A 26855-nucleotide genomic window follows, 5' to 3' on the forward strand; every position below is an offset into this window, starting at 1 on the left:
TAATCAAAATTAGAGATTTTTTTAGAATTTATCCTAATATCTATTAGAGATTTAATATTCTTTTGTCTCTTAAATTCTAATAAACATTTTTTTGGCATTCTTTATTAAGCTCTGATTAATCTTTATAATCTTATCAATAAGATCGAAGAATGTTAACATCGTAGTTTTTTAAAGTATATTTTTTTATATTTGCATCGATTGTTTTTCTTATCCTATAGTTATCCTTCTCTTTCTTCACAACAAATATATTTTTTCTTTTAACTTTCATCAAGTTTCGGTGCATCACAAATCAGAGTTAAAAGATTTGAAGAGGAATCATCCAATCTGATTTGGTCGATAATAATTTTCCGAATTAGTTGGATGTTAATATTCCGACACTAACTACAATTATGCTTTACAGACATATGATCTAAAACTAAAAGTTGTTGGCAATTGCATCTGTCCACAAGGCCAATATTGTAATATTAAGTAAGTCGAAGGGTCATTTGCATCATCAAGAAACCCGGAGCCCAAATATTGCCCCCCCCCCCCCCCCCCCAAGTCGCCCCACTTGAATCCACGGGCTCAGCTGTGTCTCCTTCCACCAAACGGCATTCGCGATTCGATCACAGGCATAGACTCCCGGGGACCACCGTTTTAGCCACTTCCAAGGGTCCTCATCTTTTGATGACCCGTTTGCTGTTCGATGAAATATAGCGTATCCCTTAGCGTTGGCGACGCTCGGCAAATGAGCCTTTGGGCCCTCGTGATCTCTCTTCCTCTCGATGTCATCAAAAAGATCGGGCGGTGTGGTTCCCCGTTACGCCCTTCGTTTCCCTTCTGGATCTCGTTGTATTTAGGTATTTGAGCGGGGGAGATAGCGGAAAACCTAGAGGAGGAGGAAGGACAGAGAGCTGCGAACTCCTGTTTCGTTGTGGTCCAACGGGCCGAAATGGCGCAGAAGCTTCAGCAGCAGCTGAAGGAGGTGGGATCGAAGCTCGAGAACCCTCCTGCGTCCAAGGACGCTCTGATCAAGCTACTTAAGGTCGGTGGTTCATCTCGATTCTTGGATTCTTTTCTTCCGGTGTCGTTCTTGTTTGAGATCGTGCTTTCTAGGGTTTTGGAGTCGTGCGGTCACACTATGTAAGAACTAGGGTTTAATGGGACATGGAATTCTACGGAAAAACGGATTCTTGTCATGTTTGGCGTGCTTGAATCAATAAGTTTGCATCTTTAAGTGCAAGGGTTTTTAGTTGTAGTGAAAAAAAAGGGTTCTTTTACTGCCATGTTTTGCTTCCGTTGAAATGTACACCTTTTCCTTTTTGTCCAAAATAGGAACCGAACTTAGAGCTTAGACCTTCTGAAGAAGGTCACCGGAGTATTTCTATGGTTTAAGAATTATGGAGCTGACTTTTCAATTTCGTGATTCAAGGGCAAAGATACTCCTAAGAAATCTCATCTAAGCCACTTTTTCTTTCTAAACTGCTGGTCCTCTCTGGTCCAGAACCTCAAAATTCGAAGCGAACCCCACCAGTACTTCCAATCAATCTCGTTTGGTTCTCCAAATAGTTTATCAATCAAGGTACTTAATGTTGGTAATTGGCTCAAATTTTGGAAACTTTTCTTTGGGCCATTCTTGTTTGAGATTGTGGTTTCTATTGGATGGAGATTCATCATGATACACAATAAGTCGCAATGTGGCCCTCACACTACAAGCGTTTATTGCTTTGATGCCATATTTTTCAGGAAGTGAGCCTGAAAAGTTCTTGGATCGAACCCTCAAAAAAGTCTTAGAAGTTGTTTTTGGGGTAAGTAATGGATTATCCCTAGCCCATACTCAATGTGGGTGAGATTATGGAGGATCACAATGTTTGCCTGCTAACTTATACAGTGACACACCATGTACCAGATACATGTATTAGGGCAAGTGCAGAGACATTAAAAAATAAATTATTGCAGAATTTAGTTATACTAAGAAATTTGAACTTCAAAAAGTAAAATGCTTTGGATACCTCTCCCATTCATTTTGGTGTTTCCCACCTTTAACCCACTTGATCCTCAAAACCTTTGCTTACAGGAACAAGGCTTTATATGTTAATCCTCCTCAGACTTCATATTGGTGGGAGTCTTTTGCATCAGTTTTTTTCACTATCTCATTGATGATCTTAAAGGTTTAATCAATGCTTCATAAGATGTAAAAAATATTAAATATATATAATATTTTCTTTCATGGATATTATTCTTTTTATTGGTTTTAAGTTTTGAATATTCAAAATTATGTTAAACACAGCTCAAACCTTGCACAAAACAGAACAAGTTGGATATAGGTTGGAAAAATATGTTATTTTTTTGTATGGATTGGGTTTAGCTTGATCATTTTTAGGTCAACCTAAAATGCATGTGGTGAAATTCTTGCCCGACCATGAAATGACTTCTTCAATGACAGAAATTAACTACTATTCAGGACTGCTTGCAGTTGCATGTGTTGAGTTGCATTAGTTTGTCAGAGAAGTCAGCATAAAAAAATCATCCCAACAAGAGGGCCTTGTGCAACTGATATGTAGTGGATTTTGGGCAAATTTATGACCTTGAGAGCTTAAATTATTTATTTATTATCGTGAAGCAGTCTGCTTTGCAACCTTGATCAATGGGAGAAAACAGGGACTCCTGACCTTTATGATCTTCATTGTTGAAGTGTAACTTTCCTTGCAGGGTTCACTTGTTTATTGTTGGTATACCTTTGAGCATTTAACTTTTATTTTTCTCTTTTTGTTGTATCGGTCACTATCTTAATATTGAATATCACATGTTCACAGCCTGCAGTATCAAAGTTTCTGTGCAATTATCACTTTTTTATTAAATGGGCAAAAGAAATAAAGTCTTTTTATTTGGTATAAATGAGTTGATCGTAGAATTGTTTTACATCCTGTTGCCACTGCAATAATAGAAGTGGAGATTCTGGTGTCCTTTAACATTTTCTGTAACTTATTTTTTTTGGATGTCTAGCAAGCTGCAAACTGTCTGTCTGAGATAGATCAGTCACCAGTGCCTTCAGTCTTAGACTCGATGCAGTCTTGTCTTAACGCAATTGCCAAGAAAGAATTGCTGACACATCAAGATCGGGATGTCAAAGTTCTCGTAGCAACCTGTGTTTGTGAGATCACCAGAATAACTGCGCCACAAGCTCCTTACAGTGATGATGTTCTGAGGGTTAGTATTTTCCTCTGTAGAGAAAATTGCATTGAAGCTTTAAAAGAAACAAGGATCTAGTGTGTGGATGAATTTTTTTTCGTCTGATTGTAATCTGTTCTTGCAGGACATATTTCATTTGATTGTTGGTACCTTTGCTGGGTTAGGTGATATTAACAGTCCTTCATTTGGGAGAAGAGCTGTTATCCTGGAGACTCTTGCTAAATACAGGTCCTGTGTTGTGATGTTGGATCTTGAATGTAATGATCTGATACATGAAATGTTCAGAACATTTGTTTCAGTTGTCAGGTGAGTACTTCTTTAAGTTTGCAAACATGGTTTTCCTGGCAATTAGATCAAGTCTGTGTTTGTGGGGTCTAACTTTCTGGTTGATAGATTAAAAAATGTAAGGTCTAACTTTCTGTTATTTTTAAGTTTTATTTGGATATAGATATTATTTAAATTTATGCTGGCCTATAAAGCAATTTTAAGTTTCATATATCAGAAAGATACAACTCTAGAAAGAAGATACATATGCTGATCCTATGGAAGTTCTGCCTTTTCTAGCAGCATATTAGGAATTTATCACCAAAGGATCCCATTAAACTTCTTTTTTGAAGACCATAGGAAACTATGTTTCAATTATAAAAGTTGGGTAGCACGGCAACTTCCAAACTTTCATATAGGTTGCCAATAGTGTACAAAATCAAATTAAAACATCAAGATTCATGCATTGTGAGACAAAAGGGTGAGATTTGCTCCAGTTTTGACTGTGCAAAATATTTTTATGTGTGGTTATAGCAAGGCCTATAATCTTGGTTTGGTTCCAATCGTTGTTGGACCAGTGCAGACTGGTGTAGGTAATTGGTATGGGCAGTACTCGGTATGAGTCATCATCACCAAACCAAGAGAGAATGAGAGAAAAAGAGGAGGAGAAGAATAGAAGGTGCAAAAGGGCTGGTGACAGGAGGAGAATATGTAGGAGGAGGTAGAGGATGAGAAAGAGGAGAAGGGGAGGAGGAGGTGGTGGTGGTGGCGCTGGAGGAGGATGCAAACTAGGTGCTGAGGATGTGAAGACACTTATGAGGAGGCAACGACGATATTATAGCATGGTGGAGTAGACCGTGATGGTGGCAATATGGTAGTAAAGAGGAGGGGGGAGAGAGCTGCATGAAAGAGAGAAGAAAGGGAGAGAGAGAGAGAGAGAGACAGAGAGAGAGAGAGAGAGAGAGAGTAAAAAAAAGAAAAAAAATGAGGGCTTCCAAAGCGTTCCAAATAAATGACATGGGTATTGGACGACAAACTTACTGCCTGGTACATCCATTTGTAACTAGTGAAGCCAAGCAGTATGCAAATAAGGTAAGCATACCAGGCATTAAGCCATGTTTGAACTCAAGCCATGTGAAAACTGGCAGTCCTGTTCGTGGTCGGAGATCCCTACTGATTGGTATGACTTTTTTTTTTTTTAACTTTGGGCTATAGTGCTTCATCCATTTTCTGTTGCAGGTTCTCTCTTAAGACAACCTAGATCTATTCAGGTTAAAGAACATTTTGATATTCTAATCACCTGGTCGTTGTTGCATGATAGAGAAAACTTTGAGATTTTTCAGTATTTTATGTGTTATAGTTGTTAGTATGAACTGTAATAATAATATTTTGAATGCTTATATTTGTATGTATGGATTGTTGGATCAGATTATCTATGGATGAATTGGATTGGTCTTTTATTATTTAATAAACAAACTAAGCCTTTGTACTGTGGAATTTACTTGAGTCATGATGACTTATGTGCAGTGATGATCATCCCCAGAACATTCTTACGTCAATGCAAACCATCATGATGCTCATTTTAGATGAGAGTGAGGATATACAGGAAAATCTTATAACCACCATACTCTCAGCTTTGGGCCATAAAAGAAATGTGAGCCTATTCTACTTGATTTTTCCTTTTGTTTCTGATATGTGATACCCTTTACATCTTCTTTAAAGATTGGTTTGTAATTTGTGGTACTAGGTGCGTTCTATGGCTGCACGGAGGCTTGCTATGAATGTTATAGAACATTGTGCAGGAAAACTTGAACCATATATAAAGCAGCTTCTTGTGTCTTCATTGTCAGGCGATAACAGTTATTTGAATTGTTCTGTTGATCATCATGAAGTCATCTTTGATATATATCAGTGTGCACCCGAAATTCTTACGGGGATAATTCCTTATATAACGGGCGAGTTGTTGGTATGTTTCCATAATCTTGACGAACATGTTTGCTAATTATCCCCATAATTATCTTTTCTTTTGAGAAATGTCACTTTTATGTAACATTTGTTAATTAATATCATAATGTTAGTATTCTCTAATCTTCACACTAGTATGCTATTTGCGGGCTTCTGTTGACTTTATCAGATTCATATAACTTCTATTCATGCTGTTTATTATGAGAACAAGTTTTGGTGCTATTAGTAAGATTAGTCTTTATGATGACTAAAGTTTGAGTCACAAGAATAAATTTTCTATTTGCAGGGATTGGATTGCGTGCATTGATTCTCCCAGATTTTAGTGGTGTTAGCCTCTTGCATCAGACTGCCTTTTTTTTCTGTTCCATACTACTTATTCTGACTACTGAGTTTTTCTCACATTCACTTATTGAGTTCTCAAGCTTCTGTCTGGTGTTTGATGTACTAAACTTTCTCTTACCTTTTTGCATGTGCATGTGTTGGACCATTGTCTAGATTCTTTCTGTTGCTACCAAACATGGTCTGAAAGACAGGATTTAGGTCCTAAATTGGCGATGAACCTTTTGATCAGTTGAGTTCAATAAAATTCACCTGAACCCATCAGAACAATCCACATTTTGATGGAATTGATGTAGTATTTTAGTGGTACTTGAATGATCCCCATCTTGATGCATGTTAGCCCATGTGAAGGAGAACATGTTGTTGCTTTGATGCCTGTTAAAGGAACACTGAAGTAACCTATTTGTCCAATAACTTATGTGGAATAGGTTTTCATGTTATGACTTGAGATGTTCAAACCTGTATTATTGATAAAATTCTAATCAGAGCATATATATTGATCCAACTCTCCATGATCAAGGTGCCACACATATCATATAAGAATTTTGTACTAGTATTAGTGCTTTGCAACTATTAGGAAGCTTGATCAAATCTACAGATCTTTCTTTCAATTTTGGTATATTACCACAGTTGGCTTATTTTTGCTGGGAGAATGTGTAGATGATGATAAAACTTTTTTCACAACTACCAGAGATTATATTTGTACATTCAATATACAGAAATCTTCATTTTTTTTTTTGAATAAAAAGCAACTCGATAAAGCTTTAACTTCTCAAAACAAGATTGATGGTCGAAGGCCAGCTACATCACAAAAAAAATGGAGAAGCACTCGTTCTCCCAAAATTTGCTGCCTTGTCAGCTACCCAATTGCAGTCCCTGGGAAAGTATTCAAAGCTGTGAACATTAAGCTTACAGGAAAGGGAAGCAATTTCTCTAAGAAAACTCTGAAGATATCAGGGAACCAGAGCAGTTCCCTGGACAAAATTAAGCAGATCCTGTGAATCCATGCAAATGAGAAGATTGGTAAGGACGAGAACCTCTGCCTTCCATAAGCTAGAAACCAAGGCTATGGTTTCTGCCATTAGAGAATTATCAGCTGCATATGGACCGCCTCCACATCCTACTGGTGTCCTGTCCTTCCGCCACATATCTGTACACCCCCTGCAAAGAAGGTAAAAAAGAACCATCAGTTTCTATAATGAAAGAGTAGGGCTGCTGGACTGAGGCTGGTTCCTGTCTTGGAGTCGGGGACCATCCTTAGGCTGCTGCCTCAAGGCAAAGTAATCGTGAGCATACAACCAGACCTTATGAACCAGGGAGCTAGGTCTAGTCCGGTGGTTGCGAAACTTGGCATTATTCTGGTTGCTCCATAGGAACCAAAAACCATTCGCAATAACCGCAGAAACCCATTTACCAAACTCCTTGTCAAAAGCGTGGCTCTCATTGAGCCAGTCCCCTTGCAGCGAGGAATTCATGAACCTAAAAGAAATCCCAAGCTGCTGTTGAAGCCCCATAACTCCACAGAAAAATGGCATTTCAGGAATATGTGTTTCATAGAATCCAAATAGAGATGGCAGCAATGACATTCATCTACTTGACAATTAAGAATACCAGAGATCCAATGTGAAGTAGGGAGACGAAGCCAAGAAAACTTCCACAGAAACAATTTAATCCTGGGAGCAACCTTCAAGAAATCTTTAAATTAATCATGTATAAAGGAGACTACATGTTCATCATGGTACATAGAGGGACTAGCCTATCCTTCTGACATTTGTTCATTTTTTTTATGAATAAATTACGTGCATCCATGTCTTTAAAATTTGGGTTGGCTACATGGATCTTTTTTCATCATTGAGCTATGTGATAAAGCAATATCCTTATGCTTTGGTAAACAATGCCTAACAAGGAAATGCATTATGTTAGGGCATAAAGTTAATCTGCACGTTTGCCAAAGATTTAATTTAGCATGACAGTTCTTACAGTGTGACAGTCCAAATTGATTTCATCTTTCCATCTTTCCATCTTTATTTATTGTTTTAATATTGTTAAATTGGTCGCTATGTTCAAATCTTATTTCTTTCTCCTTTTGTGCCAAGAGAATTGAAATTGTGTGGTCCTTATTTTGTTTTTCTTTGTTAATCATATCCTTTGAAGATTGTCACCCTTGCTTTATTGTTTATGAAGTTATTTTGCTCGCTTTTGAAGCATCAAACTTATGACTGAAAACAGAAAAGTTTGGTGCATATATTTTGTGGAAAAATACGTTATTTGCACAATTTTATTATGTGCTGAGAGCCTTAGATTATATATCAATTCCATCATCTGATTTCAACTTACTATAGTTATATCTGACTTCAGAGCTTTCTTAGAGATCTTAGATGTATTGTTTATTAGTGTTTAATTCTTGAACTTTGACATTCTGTAGACAGACAAGTTGGATATTCGGCTTAAAGCAGTTCAACTACTTGGTGACCTATTTTCTTTACCCGAAGTGCCTATCTCTGAAGCTTTTCACTCGGTCTTCCTAGAGTTCTTAAAGAGATTGACTGACAGATTAGTGGAAGTCCGATTATCAGTGATTGAACACTTGAAGAATTGCCTAATCTCCAACCCTTCCCGACCTGAAGCTGCTCAGATTATAGGTATGATGCCACTTGCCAACATCTTTTGATAATATAATTTAGTATTTTTTGGAACGTGTGATGATATGTATTACGATGTTCATCTTCCAGAGGCACTTTCTGATCGAGTGTTGGACTATGATGAAAATGTTCGCAAAAGAGTTGTTGCTGCAGTTTATGATGTAGCTTGCCATTCATTAAAAGCCATTCCACCTGAGACTGCTAGTCTAGTGGCAGAGCGTGTCCGAGACAAATCTGTCTGTCTTCCTGCTCCTGTTACATCTGTCTGCTCATTTACTTTTTAATTGATTTACTGACCTGTAATTTCTTTCTTAAATTTATTAGTTGACTGTTAAGAAATATACCTTGGAGAGGCTAGTTGATCTGCATCGACTCTATTGCTTGAAGAGCTCAGATGGTTCAACAAACATTGATGATTGTAAGTGGATACCTGGGAAATTATTGAGATGTTTATATGACCGCGATTTTAGGTAAGGAAAGTGGGAACTTATTCAAAGTATTAATGGTTTTCACTGAAATAAGTGACATTTAACTTGCATAGTTTTTTTTTTTTTATTTTCTCTTGTATATTAATCAGCAATTGCTTAATCATACTTTGCATGCATGTTCTATAGGTAAATTTTGTAACACTGACATGGATACTAAAACTGCAATTATGATGATTTCATAACCGTCAAACCTTCATGAACTACAAAAAATCAGCAATTTGTGGCACTTTAGATATTTCCCTCCTCTTTTCTGACTCTCCGAAGTGTACTCTAGGTTTCCTCTTTTCCGGATCATGCCTATGGGTATAGCATCTTGATTTTGACATCAAGAGACTACATAAGTGCAAGTTTTTATTATTATTATTTTGAAGTACAACTTTTCAACTGTAGTAACATCAGCGTTTAGGTCCTGCTATTGCTTATGTATATTCTCAGAACAATACAATATGTTTTATACTGCAGAATTTTGTCTTCTCGTGTATGCAAGTTCAATGAATTCCAGATGCATCTTTGTGCCCCAAGTATTACTTACTATTTAACCATTTGAGCTTTCAGTAATTGCTAAAAGCACTTCATTGGGAGGATAATTTTCTGCTTTTGGCTTCAGTGAATTGGACTGGTTTGTTTTGATGTGATGTTCAATGTCTCGAAATTGCTTGGATTGGTCCGATGCATTCATTTTTGTTGTCTTAAAAATGGGAAACTTTGTTGCATATCAAGATGATTCTGCTTCCAAACATTTTGGTTGGCTAACTTTGACTCCAAAATGTTCTGATAAAATATGCAAGTCTTAAAAATGGGAAACCTTGTTGCATATCAAGATGATTCTGCTTCCAAACATTTTGGTAGGCTAACTTGACTCCAAAATGTTCTGATAAAATATGCAAGTCTTAGGTGTTTGTTTTAGTTATTTTTGTTGGATCAATTTTTACAGATTAAGAAAATCACAATTTTGGTTGAGAATTTCTCATGTTCTTCGGGCTTTGCAACTTCTTCAATCAAGAACTTTTGATATCATCAAAAGTATGCTGATTGGTAGACATAATAAGATTCTAAAAAATTACCTTAAAGAGGTCCTTAAATAATAAAGATGTGATATATTAATGGTTTCTGTGAATGGAAATAATTATACTTTAAAGAAGTTTTCTGGTTATTCTTATTTATGCTTCAATATCAGCTATCTGCATTTGATTAAATTAAAAAAATCATAAATTGATATTTGATTAAGATATCTTTTTGTTAGTCACAATTTTACCAGCCGCTTGTTTTGTGGTGAACTTGTTATTGTAGTTAACAAATCCAACACAATCTACTAAGAGTAAGATGCTTCAGCAACATCTTGTTAGGTGATCACCAAGAAAAAACTTGTTTGACTTAAATTAAACAAAAATTTCATAGTCTTTAAATTAGTTCAAAATTTGAATTTTTTTATAGGTTGTCACTTGATTCCTAGTTTTTCTGGTGTTGGTGTAACTCATATTGTTGCAGCTAAGTATGAGCCTTGGTTCAATGACAAGGTTGCTTGTTTGCAATATGCATGATTAGGCTTCACCCTTCATATGGTTGCACCTAACCAACAAATTTGGCACCAAAATTACAAAGCTCAAAGGTTGTCGGATTATTATTTTATTATTATATTTTCTTCCATGGACATTTGTAGTATTTTAATGATCAATTTACCCCTCAAACGATATGTTTTGTTCACTTGCAAGAAAATATATGTGACTGACGTGAAAGATTCACCATTATTTTAGTCTTTGATGATATATTTGGAGGTATATAATTATTCATCTACAACAGAGGTTAAAAAGTGATTGATACTTTTCTCTTGAGCTTTTAAGGTTCGTGGAAAACACTGCCTTGACTTGCTGATATGGAATGTACCTATTTGTAGAAAGAGTGGCATATCAATTTTCACATATTCATTCTTTTGCTTTCTTATCGGGTTGATTGCATGTGCATTTGAGGGTCTGGGATTAGTGTTTTTTTATTATGCAATGGACAATGCCTTGGTCTTGAGAGAGATTGTAAGGTTTTACACAACATTTTGCAGGTCAGAGGTGATTGAACTTATCCTTTGTGGATCTTTGTTCCCTCCTGAATTCTCTGTCAAAGATAGGGTGAAACATTGGGTTACAATTTTCTCAGTATTTGATAAATTTGAGGTTAAAGCTCTTGAGCAGATTCTTGCACAAAAACAAAGGTTTGCAGAAGATTCAATATTGTAGCTACAGGATCTTCTCTCTATTCAGATAGGAGTATCTAGTTTGTGATAGACTGTCCACGGATTTTCAGGTGATTTCCTCTTCGATTGCAGGTTACAGCAAGAAATGCAAAAGTATCTGTCTCTTAGACAGGCATACCAGGTTTGCATATAGTGGATATTAAGAGTAGTATATTCTCGATTTCATGATTCTATTGTGAATCAATCTTGCTAAAATGCAGGAAGATGCCACTGAAATCCATAAAAGAACTTTTGGTTGCTTCAAGAGCATGTCTCGCTTGTTCAATGATCCTGTGAAGGCTGAGGAGAATTTTCAGTTTCTCAATCAACTAAAAGATGCCAATATTTGGAAAATGTTGACAACACTACTTGATCCATCCACTAGTCTACACCAAGCATGGTCATGTCGGGTAGTTATCATTCAAATTACTTACTTCATTCAAATACATACTTCTTTAGCTGTAAGCTTTGAAAAAGTTATAATATTGTTGGATACTCCACAATGCTGAAATAATTAGAAGCTAGAATTTGTTGCATATTTTAACTCAATTAACTACCCTGAAATCGTTGTGCAGCATTTCATTTTCAAGTCAGCCAAGTCTGACAATTAATTTTAGGGGAAACTAATTTAAGTGTTTAATTATTTATGCAGGAAGACTTGCTTAGGATCCTTGGGGAGAAGCATCCACTTTTTGATTTTATGGTAACACTTTCTTTGAAGTGCTCATACTTACTCTTCAACAAAGATTACGTCAAGGAGATACTATCAGAAGCTGATGCCCGACAATCTGTTGGAGATGTGAAACTTATTTCTTCGTGCATGAACCTACTTACGGTACAATATACTTTAACATTCTATATATTTCAGGTTCAAATGTTATGGGTTATATAAATAGTTGAATTGGAGTATTGATTTATTTGAAGCTTATGCAACAAGGACATCCACAATTCCACATCTATGAAGATGAATGCTAAATATCCTTATGTTAGCTTTATCTTTTTGATGGTATTTAGATTCACAAAATTAAGTGGTTATTTGAAGTTGGGTTGCTGAGGAAAATGTCCCTTTCTGGCTTATTACCTTAATCCAGTTAATGATGCTTAAAATTATTTTAATTCTTTTATGTTAGAACTTTGGCTTATTTTTAGATTAGACTCTCCTTTGTACCTTTTGGTCTTACTGTAACTATGTTATGTTTAGAGAAAAAAAAGAAAATCGTGTCTCTTTCTGAAAAATATTTTTTTTGTAACAAAATTATGTTGGGCTTCAGACTTTGTAGATCTTTGATTTTCAAATTATAAATTTGAATATTTTAGGTTATTGCAAGCTACTCTCCATTGCTTTTGTCTGGGTGTGAAGAAGATCTTGTTTGTCTTCTGAAAGGGGACAATGAATTAATTAAAGAAGGTATTGCTCATGTTTTGGCAAAGGCTGGTGGGACCATTCGTGAACAACTGATGTTGACATCAAGGTAAAAGTGGTTATCTATATGTTACCAAATTTACAATATTACCTGTGGCCTTTTTCCTTTTTTTTTGGATTTTACCACTTTAACTATTTGACTACTTGGAAGCTGCATTTTTATATCCATTTTTTTGTTATTTATCCTACTGCAGCTCAATTGAACTACTTTTAGAAAGGCTTTGTCTAGAGGGTACCAGGAAGCAGGCTAAATATGCTGTACAGGCCATTGCAGCAATAACTAAAGATGATGGTCTCAAATCACTCTCTGTTCTATACAAGGTTGCATTGGTTTACTTCATGGAAACTTCTTTTGTGATGGCAGCTAAACTGAATGAAGTTTCTGATTGACTTCTCAGAGGCTTGTGGATACGCTGGAGGATAAAACACACCTGCCAGCCATCTTGCAGTCTCTCGGATGTATAGCGCAGACTGCTCTGCCAATTTTTGAAACTCGAGAGGATGAAATTATAGAGTTTATAACGAGTAAAATCTTGCACGACAGTAATGTATGGCTTTCTGATCCAAATAAATTTTGCATTGTCCTCTTTGCCATAGTTTCAAATATTGGTCAATAAAGTACGTATCGACTGCTTATCACCAGTCTGACCATGCACCATCATTGGACCATATGGTCTGGCATGGTTGATATATTTTTTTACTTTTTCTTTTTGGTGATACTGGGTAATATGGGTCAGTGTACCACCTGGTGTACTAGTACCACACCGGTCAGGTAGATTAATGAAACCGGTATGGGATAAGTTGTAAAAACTTGCTCTATGCTTTATAATTTCTGGATGATGTAAAAGTTGTTTGTCTAATGTTTCTGCTTTATTGCTGAAGGCTGATGAAATTTCTTTAGATAGTACTGAATGGAGTGAAAGGTCTGAACTTTGTTTGATAAAGGTTAGTAAAGAAGATTCAATAATGTGTATTAGAGCACTAACATTAATTTATTAGTGAAAATCTGGTTTTTTTTTTCATTTTATTGTTGTTCATTATCCTTTTGTAAGTGTCATGCAGATTTTTGGCATTAAAACATTAGTTAAGAGCTATTTACCTGCCAAAGATGCCCATTTGAGACCAGGAATTGAAAACCTTGTGGAAATTCTTAAAAACATACTCTCTTATGGGGAGATTGCTCAGGGTATTAGATCAAGGTATTGAATAAACCTTCTGAATATTTATTATATTTAGGCTATTTTGAGTACTTCCAAAAAATTATCTGCTAAAATATAATACTTCTGGCAGTGATGTAGACAAGGCTCATATGAGGCTTGCTTCAGCAAAAGCTGTTCTTCGCTTATCAAGACATTGGGACCACAAGATACCTGCTAATGTTTTTTATTCGACTTTAAGAATTTCACAGGTAGGTTATCAGTTATGGCAAACCAACATGCTTTTTCTACAAAAGAAAAGTATATACAAAGCAATTATATCTTTGAAAATTTTGCAGGTAGATTATCAGTTATAGTAGACACCAACATGTGTTTTCTTTAATATATATATGCATATATGTATGTTCATATGCAATTAGCTCTTCTCAGTGCATTATTTTCTTTACTGATATTTACTTTTCAACATTGATTATTTAGGATGCTTATCCTCAATCTAGGAAATTGTTCCTAAACAAAGTACATCAGTATATCAAGGAACGACTATTAGATGCGAAGTATGCTTGTGCCTTTTTACTCAACATTAATGATTGTCACTACCCAGAGCACGAAGAGGTAAAGCTTTTGTTTCTTCTTGTGTGATAGATCAGTTTGTCAATGTTCAATACTATAAAGTCATTGTTCTTTAACATAAGACCCTTGCATCTTCCATTGTACCAGTGTAAACAATGTCTTCTTGAACTCATGCAAATATGCCAGCAAGTTAAGATTCGTCAACTTTCTGCCCAATCTGACATGAATTCGGCAACAACATATCCAGAATATATTCTTGCATATGTGGTGCATGTCCTTGCACATGACCCTTCATGTCCAAATGTTGATGAGTGCATGGATGTTCAGGCATATGAGACCACCTACTGGTATGTAATTTTCTTTTAAATTTGGACTAATCATCCTTGATTATATTTCACACATTAAGAACTTTCATATTTGAGTATATTTGCTTTTAGGGCTGTAATTGCAGTTTATTTTTCTTCAATATGTGCTCATATAAGGTCATTGCACTATCTTATTGAACATTTGCATATTTGGACCTTGTTTTTCAAAGTGAAAAGTTTCCTTCATGCGAACATGTCATCACACCATGCTGTAGATTTTGAACCTGTAAAAAATGACTGGTTAGTTCAATTTTAAGACGAACTGGTTGTTCTTGTTGTGGAGATCTCTTGATGTGATTGTCATTTTCAATTTTAAGACAGCTTCTGAAGGAAATTATTTCTATCTAGTGATCCATTGTGCATGAGGAAACAATGGATGCCCATTTTTTTTTCTTGATCTAGCTGGCTGTCTATGTAGCATTAGGAAACAATGTCTTCTTGATCTATTTCTCTTAATGCTGCAACATTTTTTTCTTGCATCTAGCTGGCTGTCTATGTGTGAAAATTTAAGCGAAATAGAGATGACAGTGTTTATATATCGATTTTGATGAGAATTCAGGCATTATATTCTCTTGTAAGATTACAAGGTTATGATTAAGAAACTATTTTTTTTGGATATGCTAATCTTTTCGTAGCTTCCAGGCGGTTGAGTTTGTTTCTTTCCTTGCTGTTGCATGCTGATGAAGGTTGCCAATCTGATGCATTTTTAAATCGTAGAAAGGATAGCTATAATGCAATCCTTTCTATCCTCCAAAGTATTAAGAACTCCGAAGATGTTGATGGAGTAAAATCAAATGTAAGTAATTAGTCGAGCCACTTATTCCCAGAACTTACATTGTCGAACAATTTTGTGATACAACTTCGTATTATTGTCGTGTAATGCTGTTCTTTTAATTATTCAACTGAATTTTGCATTTGGTGGGAAATGTGCAGACTATACATGCTATATGCGATCTTGGGCTATTGATTACAAAAAGATTAGTGTCTGATGTCACAGAGGTTTCAGGGTTTGATGCAGTTCCATTGCCATGTAAGCTGTACAAACCTGTTGACAAAAGCATGGATGAAGACATCATGGTCAGTATTTCCTGGTTAAACATTTTCCAATCTTTCCCAAGAAAACTGCATGCGGAAAGGTTACTTTTCTGGATTTTGGTGATTCTTCATATGATCTATTTAGCTGCTATTTCTTATTCTGATTTCCTGGTTGACTGAGCAGGCTTCAATGCAGTGATAATGTTCAAGGCATTCATCCTGTAAGAACAGGAAACAAAAATATTAGTTGATGTGTACTGAACTATTCTAGGGAAAAAAAAATCACTAACTGGAACAAAGATCATATGAAGTCAAATCCATGCTATATGCGGTGTAATAGTGAGGGGTGATGGCCACCGGAAAACTTATTTTATTTTACTTAATGGATTATGTAACTGTTTCAATAATGTTAAGCAAGGTTTTTATTACTGGCATACCAGTTGGTGCAAATCTATATTTACTTGTAGCCATCTGGAACATGGGCTAGACATTTTCACCCAATCTATTTCCATACTGGTGTACAACCCAATACATGTATCATGCCAAGTGTACTGTCCAGTGCTCTCATCATACCGGTACAATTTCATCCTAATATGTTTCCTTTCCACACAGTCAGGCCTAGCTTTTAAATATTGCAATAGTCATAGAGTGATTATTTGGACTTGGGTGCCATGGTATCGGCAAATCGACAGAGAATTCAATGCTCCACCTCATCCCTGAGCTCCTCCCTCTCATAATCAAGCAAATGATCTCTGCGTCCTTTGTACTCAAATATGGTTAGCAATTAAGAGCAAAATGAAAGCTGCTACTACTGGTGTTAGTAGTGGTACTAGGCTAGAAATAGCGTAGTATATGGCTAATGCCGCTGTTGTAGTACTGTCCTTTAGTACTAAAGATATTTATATGTAGGAGCATAGCTACTGCTGCCGCTGCAACAGTAGTATGCGACAATCACTATGCTCGTAAATTACTATATATAGGAGCAAAGCTCCTATTGCGGTAGTAATATAGTATGTTGTCAAAAGACAATCACTCAGGGACTCGGGCGTGGCTAGGTCAGGCCCAAATGCCTCAAAGGCCTCCTGGTGAGGTGCCTTGACTTGATGAGCACCCCAACGAGGGCTCTGGACCTCCCAGACACTCGCCTAGGCCAAGTTGTCAGGCTTCTGCAGTTACTGGTATAACTCCACTGCCTGTCCACCATTGCCAATGTCAATATGCCTTTGCTGTGTATCTTCTCTCCTCTTCACTTTCTTTTCCTCTTCTCTTCCCTTTTTCCTCTTTCCTCCCATGCCTGTGTTCGCTTCCTCCTATCACACTCCTCTTCTTGATCACTTGTTCCCTTTTCGTCCTCCTAATAATCACCTTGTTCTGCTCAGATGAGCTCATAGGTGAGTGCCTAGCGCCTCAGAGTATACATCTCAGTTGCTGATGTTTGACATGGATGCCATCTGAGAGAGTATTCATGGCATTTCATGAGCGATTGATTTGAGTATATGCCATTTATTTGTGTTTCGAAACATCAATGTTGCATTTGCTACCTTTTTTTTCAATTTAACGAAGTGTTTTTTTTTTTTTCCAAATGGTGACTTGTGTTAATTAATGGCCATATGCGATCGCCATGCTTTCATCCTTTATAAGTGGTAGGCAAGGCAAAACAAGTAGAATCAACTAATTGATAACAGGTTGCTGATTCTTCTCTCTGTATGTCTGGTGGAGGATCTTCTTAAAGGAAGTGTTAATGTTACTGCAGCCACTATGTAGTAAACATCTGGAGCATTTCAAGTCATATTTAAAATTAAATTTATCCCATCAGAAACTGGTAGACAATTCAAACATTTATAATAAGATAGAAATCAAGGTACAAGTTATCAACAGGTTGGGTGGTGTTTTGTCCTTGGAATACATTAAAAATGGGCATCCCTAGCTTTATCCTTTTATTAGTGTCAATTTTTTATTTTTTATCATTTAAGATATTCGCTACATCATAATATTATATTGAACTGGTCTTGATATTCCAAGTAATAGCATATCCGTCTTGTTTTCTATGTTATTGCTATTTCGGAGAAATTACTGCAAGTCCTTTAGATACTATGACAAATGGCTTTTCTATAAGCTGTTGTGGTCACCAAATTGATGCTCTTGCAACTTGCATAATTACATTCATTATTAGTCTGTTGCACCATCTGTGATGTACTTTTGGTTTGAAAAACACAGTGAGTTCTCTCTATATGAGAATAGGGACTCCAAATTCAAATAGGCAGTTTAAACTCATAAAGTAGGCATAGCCTGGCCTTGTCAACTTGTATCTTTATGGTGATCCAAGTTCTCCATATAATTGTAGCATGGTAAGTTCTAAAACAGGTTAGCAGGCCAGTGTTTGATCGCTAGATCTACTTGTCTGTCATCTGAACTAATAATTAAAAATGTTATTTTGAGGAGTATTTGATGTACTTATTATAAGCCTTTAATCTTTCAATCCTATGTATTAACAAGATTCTATCTGTAAGGAATTTGAATATTATTCATATTGGATAGAATTTAATCAAGATAGTACATATCAATCTGGTTTCTCATTGATATACTTGTCATTCAATATCACAAAGAAAATTGCTTGTTAGTACGAGTGTTTTTGTTGTAGTTATTGTTGTTGTACGTTTGATTGTAATTTAAAAAACTATAAATGTCTTTCTCATGTGTTCTCTGTTGTAGAAGAAAGATCCTTTTGGGCATGCCTATGTTATAAAATGGGTGAACCCCCGTCAATGCTAGGGATGGTTAATGCATAGCCTTACAAGTAGAGTGGTTGTTTTTGTGATAGGTCACAAAGGATCAACTTTACCATTGTATCGAGGCTCGCCTCTAGGCAAGCCTATGGTATATTATACCTTAGTACTTGCTTCTTGAACAGTTAATTCTGATTGAGCAATGTTTGATTATTTATTTCAGTTACCACATGACAGAATTATCTCCTTGTGTTTATCACCCAACTCATATGAACAACAAAAATTTTATTGACTTCATCACTAAAACTAGGACCGGTTTTGAATAGTTATGTGATTTGTAGTTAAAACTTACATTATGGATCTAACTAATGTCCTTTGAGGTGTACCTGCAGATACTTCATGTTAAAAAATAAAAACTTACATTTTTGTCTAATTTATGCCCTCCAGATTGTACCTACAGATACTTCCTAACTGGAATTTACTTTGTTGCTTTATTATTTTCTATCCCCCCCATTATCATTGAAATCAAAACCAGAATAGGGACAAATTTGGAGTATGAAGATTACATGCAAGTTCCTATATGACATGATTTTCCTTGGTTAACTGTGTTTTGTCTCATTTTAGGATGATGACAAGAAGACATGGTTGAGTAGTGATAGTGCCTTGGCGCATTTTGAAGCTCTTAAACTTGAAAGAAAATCAAAGGTTTGACTGTTACACATTTTAGAAAACTAGTCCATATATATCTTCCATTAAATTAATATGGCTTTTGCATTGCTGTTTTGTTCCTGACTTCACCAATTTCTCTCTATGTGGAATTATAGGGTGATTCAGGTGCTGCAAAGGATGGAATGGTTTTGGAAGAGAATGACGAGAATGACAATGAAGTTCCTCTCGGAAAGATAATGGAAATTCTTAGATCTCAAGGAGCCAGGAAGAAGAAGAAAAAGAAACCAGTTAAAAAGGATAACTTACCTTCTGATTTGGAAAATATTGAAAATGAGTTTGACGTCTTGGGAGTGGTGAGAGAAATAAATTTGGACAATCTGGAACGAGAACAAATAATGGAAACTGGCAAATTGGTAACAGATTCTGGATGCAGAAGTGGGAAGATGACTGATAAAAGTAATGATGAAAAAGAGACAGTTTTTCCAAAAAGAAAACATGATGGAACTAGCACTGAGGTGGTGGTGGCTACTCCAAAACGCAAAAGGTCAAATTCCATGCATAGATCCAATTCAGCAAAGGGTCAAAAAGAAAACAGAAAGATTTCTCTCTCACGATCATTTGCCAAGGATGAGACAGCACATTCTTTGGTGGAACGAAGTTTATATGAGGACATGGCTGAAACTACTACTTCGGACTTGTTAGTCTCTTGCTCACCAGGCATCTCGTTCAAAAGAGTTAGGAAAGTTACTGACAGGTTGCATGTTGAAAAGGCCATGAACAGTACACCAGAGGTACAACCTTTTGTCTTTGCAAGTATATTAAATTAGTGCTGGATTATATTTTTGTTGTTATGGCATACATTGCAGAAATTGTCCTTACCAGAAGACAACAAAAAGAAAGATGATCGATCCAAAAGCTTATCTAGTTCAACTAAAAAGCGTAAAAGAAGAAGCATTGCTGTTTTGGAAAAGGTATGCCAACTTAGTTTATTAGTTATCAATCGGGTTTTGTGGTAGTTGCTACATTATTTTTTTTCTTTTAATCATTCTTTTTACTGCTTATTGGGGATCCCATTGTTATCTCTGTAGTACTTCTTCCTTCAACCTCAATTATTCTTTGGTTAAGATGGCATATTATAGTTACAAATTAATAGTAAAATTTTCATCAAGGAACTATTAGGATGATATACTATACTTGAATGGTACTAGTTTATAACACTTGCCCTATACATGTTTGAAAACACCTGATAGATATTGAAACTGAACCACGTGTCCCACTTATTCAAAAAATACTTTATTAGTTGAAATTGATATTTTTGGTCTTGTATTATATGTAATTATTGAAATTATTTAATAATCTGTTAGCTTTTAAAATGTAAAAGGGATCATATTGTTGAATGACTACATTTATTTTATGTCTCGAAGACTGCTACACCTAAGGAACCTGGACATTCGGGTTTCATGTTCTCCCCGAAAGGGTAAGAATATGTATCAGTCCACTAGTTAGCTGATACAGGGACCAGCCTATTTTGGAAGGACATTGAAATATTGCTTGATATTGAATGGTATGAGAATGTATCAGTTGTTACAAATGAAACTCGTCCTATATCAGTCGATACGGGTTGGTGTCGATGAGAATTTGATCAATACCGACCCAAATTAGGTCTAGTTTCACTCCAATGACTGATACTGACCCAAATCGGGTCTAATTTGTCCCCAATGGTCAAATTGACCGTTGGAGCCTCTTTTGTGGCTTTAAATCCCTTACCTCGCCCATCTTTCACTCACTCTCGTTCATTCTTACTCTTTTTCTCACTCTTTCTCACATTCTTGCTTGTGATTAAAGTTAATTAAGATTCCTAATCAGCTGATTCAAGAACAACAGAAGCAATTTCCTTCTATGGAGGCAACTGAAGCAGCTAGGCCTGTTCAGTAGAGTTGTTCCTCGATGGATCTGAAAGAAAAAATTCAAAATTTCCTCTTATAACCTAGAAGTTCTATTCATTTGTGTCTTAGAAACACTTTATCCTTATCTAAATATAATTTGTATACCAATAAATTAGGAAAAAAATCCTAAAAAGAACTTTTGTATTTTCTGGACATTTTTTTGAAATACCGGTATGTATCGGTTCATCCAAGGATCGATACCATCAGTCGGCACGGCATGACACCACCAGTCGGCACGACACGACTGTCCTTGCTGCAATCAATCATGTTTTATGCATTCATGTTATGTTGATATATTAGCAATATAGTTACTTATGGTAACACTGTAGCTATATACTTTAACTCTTAAGGGATGGAACTTTTTTGCTTTTTGAGGCTTTTTTTGTGACACCCATTTTCTAGATTTTCACGTCCTTTGGTTTCAGTATATTGCCTAAAATTTGCATCCAGCTATGCCTTTCTTTCTCATTTGTCTTCTGTGTTGTCAGAAGATCTCAAATAAGTGCAAATTTGGTTATGTCCATCCCCATGCAACTTTATACTAAGCTTTATGAAATCCACTATAACCAGTGTTTAGTTGTCAGTCCTTGTTTCTTGCCAAATGGAAATAGCTTCAGGAGACAAATATTGGGAAGGCATTTGTGGTACAATTGGAAGTATGAGCATGAAATTTTTTAGGTTATTTGCTACATTAAGGTTAATGTGTCTGATCAGTATTAATTGCTATGTAGAATAGTTATAAGAATGAGACTGGAATAACCAGGAATCATCCCCTTGAACATCTGGTTTAATTATTAGATTGTGTCTATTGGTAAACCATAATGAATCGGCTTATCAGGTTGGTTTCTTGATGACCAACATGAACAAGCTGAATCAAACAAGAAGACCTTTGTTGGTGATTTGTGCAAAACGATTTAAATGCCCTTTATTATAATCTTTCTTATTACTTGTTCTTGGGGGTATTTAAGTTGATTAGTGATCGGATTTAGCAGTGAAGTTAACGGGCGCTCATCGAGGTGCCAGAGCGAGGTGAGGCATGACCCGAGTGCTCGATAAGGGGGCCAAGCAGGCATCTTGACTTGGGCGCGGGCCAAGAGTGCACTGGGGCCCACGCCTACCTGATTCAAATCGGGTAGGAGCGAGCTAGATCATTGGATTTGGTTCGATCAAACTAGATCATTGAATCTTCACACATGTACCCTCGGTCCATGCACACGATGAGATGACTCGTGGAAACCTAATCGATGAACGGCGACTCTTCCTCTGCATCGACAAACGACAGTGGCAGCGGTACCAGCGTCTTCCTCTCCATCAATGAACTGTGACGATAGCAACCTCTTCCTCTAATGGGCTCGTCCTCACTATCTCTCCTCCATCGTCGCCCACTCCATCGTAGCCTGGCAATGCCTTCCCCACTTCTTTGCAGCTCTCTTCCCCTCACTCTTCCGCCCACCTTCCCCATAGTGCCTCTCCCCCACTTCCCTTGTCTCTTCCTTTCCCCTCGTTGCTAGTGTCCCCTCTTCACCTTGTGGTAATCGTCTGCCCCCCTTCCTGTGTCGACAGCCTCCTCCTCGCATCAGCGTCTTCCCTTCTCCTCCCTACGACGGTGGCTTTCTCTATATCATCCTTTCACCCCTGCGGCCAGCATCATCTGCCCCTTTGCTTCACTGCCTCTTCTTTGACAACCTCCTCGTCCTTGATGCCTCCTCTCCCTCCAACATCTTCCCCTTCCAACCGAGAACCCACAACCACCCAACTGCCATACCTCCTCCCTCTCCTTTATGAATCCTTTATCCTTGCCTCCCTCTGAATTGACAGCAACCCCCTCTCGATACCCAACAACCCCCTTTTCATCCTCCTATGTTAATTGTTTTATTAATATACATTTCAACAATATAATTTGGTCCTTTAAATGAATACTGCATTATTTCTTTTATTTTAGGGATTATATCTATTAACCATGATATATATTTTTTTAAAAAATTAATATTTGGGAGCATCGTGCAAGCTTCTAGTGCCTTGGGCATTTTGGCACCTTGGTGCCATTTAGCACCTCTCTCCTTTGACTACAATAGGATTTAAGGAAAAAGGAATGCTCTCGTTGAGGAGTCTGAATGTCTTCCTACTGTCATCCATCTCCTGCATCTTCCATTATACTATGTGCCACCATTGGTCCCTTTGGTCACCCCTCTTTCTTCAACTGCACCTATCTATCGAATCGCTGCACTTGTACCTACTGCTTTTCTCCTTTTGGCTGCTCATCTCTCCAATTGCCCCTCTCCTTGGTTCTTCTCTCTCCATTGAATTTAGTGTGCAAGATGTTTTACATATTCCACTAATTTAATCTTTTCAGTAAATAAAAATATAATATTATGTTTTAAAATATTTATTATTAAATATGTGATTCAACTAGCTGACTCACTTGTCCAACAATGACTGACTCAAGGTTCGGCCAATTATTTGTCAGATCAGATCCCATAAATATGCTATGTGATATAATAACCATAAGAGTAATAAAAATTCTGTTGTATTAAATAACAGTTTAGTATTACATCTTGTCATGCCATTGATTCTCTTACAATTGTGCATAAAATTATAAGATTTAAAATATCAAGCTTGTAGGAAACAAGTAAAATACATGATTACTGATGCATAACCTCTTTAAAATAATATTTCATTAAATAAAGATGCAGCAAAAGGTACAACATCCATATGTTTCTCTGTTTTTGTAAGTTAGATTCCTGATCCTAATGAGTCATTGAAAGAATGGAGTCTTATTGCATCTATAAGACACCAAGACATGGATGGTTTTCCTTTATTCTTTTCTGTCAAGCCTACAATTATATGAACATGCATATAGCATGTATATCTCCTAAAGTTGTGCACGATACATTTTGTATGCTTTCTTCTGTTATCATTAACAATTTGTATGCTTTTTTCTGTTATTATTAACAAAATAATGGGAGTTTATTTTGACCAACTGTATATACCTGCAGTGTTCATCGCAGAGTAATCAGTTAAGTGATGCTGAGTTGGTTGGTTCAAGAATACGGGTTTGGTGGCCTTTGGATAAACGGTAAATACCATGTGAATTTTACATAGGTGCATCTATAAAAGCTTTCTATGTCTACTAGAGTGATACTGCCAAACATTTTTATTCAGTAGACAGTAGTAGAATGTGCTTTGTATAAATCTACTGAAAGTTGTAGTACTTGCCTACTTGGAATAACTGATGCTGGCATTTTGCAGGTTCTATGAAGGTGTTGTACGTTCTTATGATTCAGGAAAGAAGAAGCATACGGTAAATACCAACTGAGGTTGTTGCTTTCATTACTGTAGATGTTCTTTTGGGTTCTTTGAAATGTCCCAAGGCTAAGGTCATATATTATCTTTAAACAACTATGTTTTCAAACTTGTGTTCTATATTTGAAAGAAAAAAGCTATTGCTAAAGATATAAATGTTCATCCTCGATCAATTCAAATCTCAGATTTATGGTGGTTTGAGGTTTTCTTTCCCCTTCAAGTTCAATTGTATTTGGCATCTAATAGGTTGTTGTATTTACTTTCACCAAGTGTTACAAGACTGATCGAGACAGGTCAGGATCCTACATGCAGATGCTGACTCTGCAAAAGATTTTTTTTTTTCATGGCTGTGACATACATTAAAATTTTTATCAAGCCTATTTCATTGAGGACTGAGAATAAGGTTACCAGATTTTGTAAGGGGATGTTGAATTGCCTGCCATTGGGATTAATGGTCAATTATAGGCAATTACCAAAATAAGCTTTCTTGGATTCTTGTAAAAGCGGGCTGCACCTGCATGACAGCCTGTAGTCAGAACATTCAAATCTATTACAGATAATTTAGCCACAGGTGGGTTTCGATTTGCAAAAGTTGCATTTTTAATTGCAATGCAGGCCCAATTCAAAAGCAACTATACACAAGTTGTGTTTGTTGCATGGTTTGGAAAATTTTGTTAAGAATTTTTTAATCTATATGTTACTGTTAAAGGGGAACATACAATCCTTTAGAAGTTTCTTGAGCTAGAAGTTGTTGTCATACCATATTTTTTATCCCAGATTCTTGTTTATCTATTTGCTTATATGCATCCTTCCGTTGCTACCTCTTTCTAAAACCTTTATTGTATTGAATTGAATTGAATTAGAGCTTTGCTTTGTTTGACCTGTTCACTCATCTTATAGATACTGTACGAAGATGGAGATATGGAAGTGCTTCAATTAGGCAAAGAAAAATGGGAAATTGTCAGTAACACTGACACTCCTAGAAAGGTCGGTTCTTTGCACTTGTTTTTCTTTGCTGGGTCCTTTGTTAAATTCATGAATTGTCGAAGTATCTGGTACATTACTATTGGTTCTGTTATTTGCAGCAAGCAAAATCACAACATCCATTGGCTTTTAAAGATAAGTGAGTTCATCTACTCTTGTTGTATGTCTTAACTGTGTTTTAGCAAGAGAGTTGGATCACTTGGATGCTGATCTACACTGTGATGCGATGTTAATTATGAGCATTTCCTCATTCATCTTTTGCATTTTTCTTTCATGCATGACATAAAAAGCTCAAGGCCACTTTTCTGACCTGAGAATGAACTGATCTAGTTTATTTAATGCCCCCTTTCTGTCGAAGAAGCTATGTAGTTTCTTTGATATCCTTTTTATTAAAAAATGACACATAAGTGTGATATTTACTTCATAGACCTCCTATTTTGACTGTTGAATTCTTCAATCCATGGATGATGTTTCAGGTCACTTGACTCTGTAAATTACAGAAGTGACCATTCTGATTCTGGACAAAGTAAGGAGACGAAGAAAAAGTAAGTAGATTTCCCTTTTGTTTTGTCCTTTTGCCTATCAAACAACCAATTTATTGGATTGAGCAATTGACAGGTCTTCCTCATTCAAAGCTAAAAAAAGAGGTACTTTGAAAAAAGATGCTGGGGAAAACAGCAAAATAGTGTTAGAGAATAAAATCAGCACAGACTCTAGTCTGGACAGTAGGGGCGACTCTGATCTATCAGATATCCACCCCCGCTCTGAATTCAATGATGTCAAATCAGGTACATCCATGCAACATTTTAGTTATCCATTTGTTAGGTAGGTATCCATCCTTGCCACCTACAAATATCTTTCTGCCACCTATGAATCTCTTTTTCAGTTGGTTGTCATTACTTTGCCTTTTTCTTTAGATAAAATCACACAGAAGAAAGTCTCACCAGCCTCAGAAGTTGGGAAGCAAACAAAAACGAAATTGAATGAGTTAGCCAAATCATCAAAGGAAGAATCACGAGATTTTTCCAGTTCAGCTGGGAGGGAAGACTCGGATGATGAGCCTATTGTATGTTCTTCAGCTCTCTATTTATATTTCAAAAATCTAGAGCGTCACTAATTGTTCTGCCAAAACAAATAAATGGTGCAGAGTACATGGAAGCTACGAGCAGGGAAGTCTGCCTGAATCTTCAAACTCCAACCTGATCTTCGACACTCACCTCAAGATTTCATGGTCATGATGGCTTTGATGAAATCACCCAAAAGATAGTGATACTACAATGTGGATACAAAGATGAAAGCTTTCTGTAAGATAACATATGGCCCAAGGTTGGTGCAAAGTTTATCCCCCCTGGGAAAGTTCCATCGCTACAGTGTTTCTTTGCATAAACAATCAAACTTCCTGTGGGCAATTTCGTCTTCCATCGACGAATTAGTTGTGGGGTGTAGGTTATGGATTCACAATCCATTTTGTTTCTTCTTGTGTAGCCAGCATCATTATCTTGTATGCAAACAACTGACAGACCAGATAATCTGAATGGAACTGAATAGTTAGAACGTTGTTGATTTATGCTGGTTGTGTCAATT

General features: G+C 36.4%; 1 protein-coding gene across 1 annotated transcript; it reads left to right on the top strand.

Moving 5' to 3' along the window:
* Positions 1-685: 685 nt before the first annotated feature.
* Positions 686-26838, top strand: LOC135616741 (sister chromatid cohesion protein PDS5 homolog A-like). Its single transcript, XM_065116273.1, has 33 exons — positions 686-1024; positions 2986-3189; positions 3296-3477; positions 4963-5089; positions 5183-5401; positions 8165-8381; positions 8472-8617; positions 8706-8851; positions 10923-11072; positions 11187-11235; positions 11315-11503; positions 11746-11928; positions 12411-12565; positions 12711-12837; positions 12915-13064; positions 13399-13461; positions 13579-13715; positions 13807-13924; positions 14151-14285; positions 14391-14590; positions 15251-15404; positions 15542-15685; positions 18994-19074; positions 19194-19829; positions 19905-20009; positions 23981-24060; positions 24234-24285; positions 25188-25274; positions 25373-25410; positions 25748-25816; positions 25890-26059; positions 26189-26337; positions 26419-26838. The coding sequence occupies exons 1-33, from the start codon at positions 932-934 to the stop codon at positions 26452-26454; spliced, it is 4791 nt and encodes a 1596-aa protein (XP_064972345.1). The 5' UTR covers positions 686-931; the 3' UTR covers positions 26455-26838.
* The last annotated feature ends 17 nt before the right edge of the window (positions 26839-26855 follow it).

This window comes from Musa acuminata, chromosome BXJ1-3 (genome assembly GCF_036884655.1).
Source record: "Musa acuminata AAA Group cultivar baxijiao chromosome BXJ1-3, Cavendish_Baxijiao_AAA, whole genome shotgun sequence".
NCBI classification, from domain to species: Eukaryota; Viridiplantae; Streptophyta; class Magnoliopsida; order Zingiberales; family Musaceae; genus Musa; species Musa acuminata.

Coding starts and splice junctions, on each gene's coding strand:
- LOC135616741 (XM_065116273.1), top strand. CDS start 932: ATGGCGCAGAAGCTTCAGCAGCAGCTGAAGGAGGTGGGATCGAAGCTC. Junction 13,065..13,398: donor AAATCTTGCACGACAGTAAT/GTATGGCTTTCT, acceptor TTATTGCTGAAG/GCTGATGAAATTTCTTTAGA. Junction 25,817..25,889: donor AGTAAGGAGACGAAGAAAAA/GTAAGTAGATTT, acceptor AGCAATTGACAG/GTCTTCCTCATTCAAAGCTA.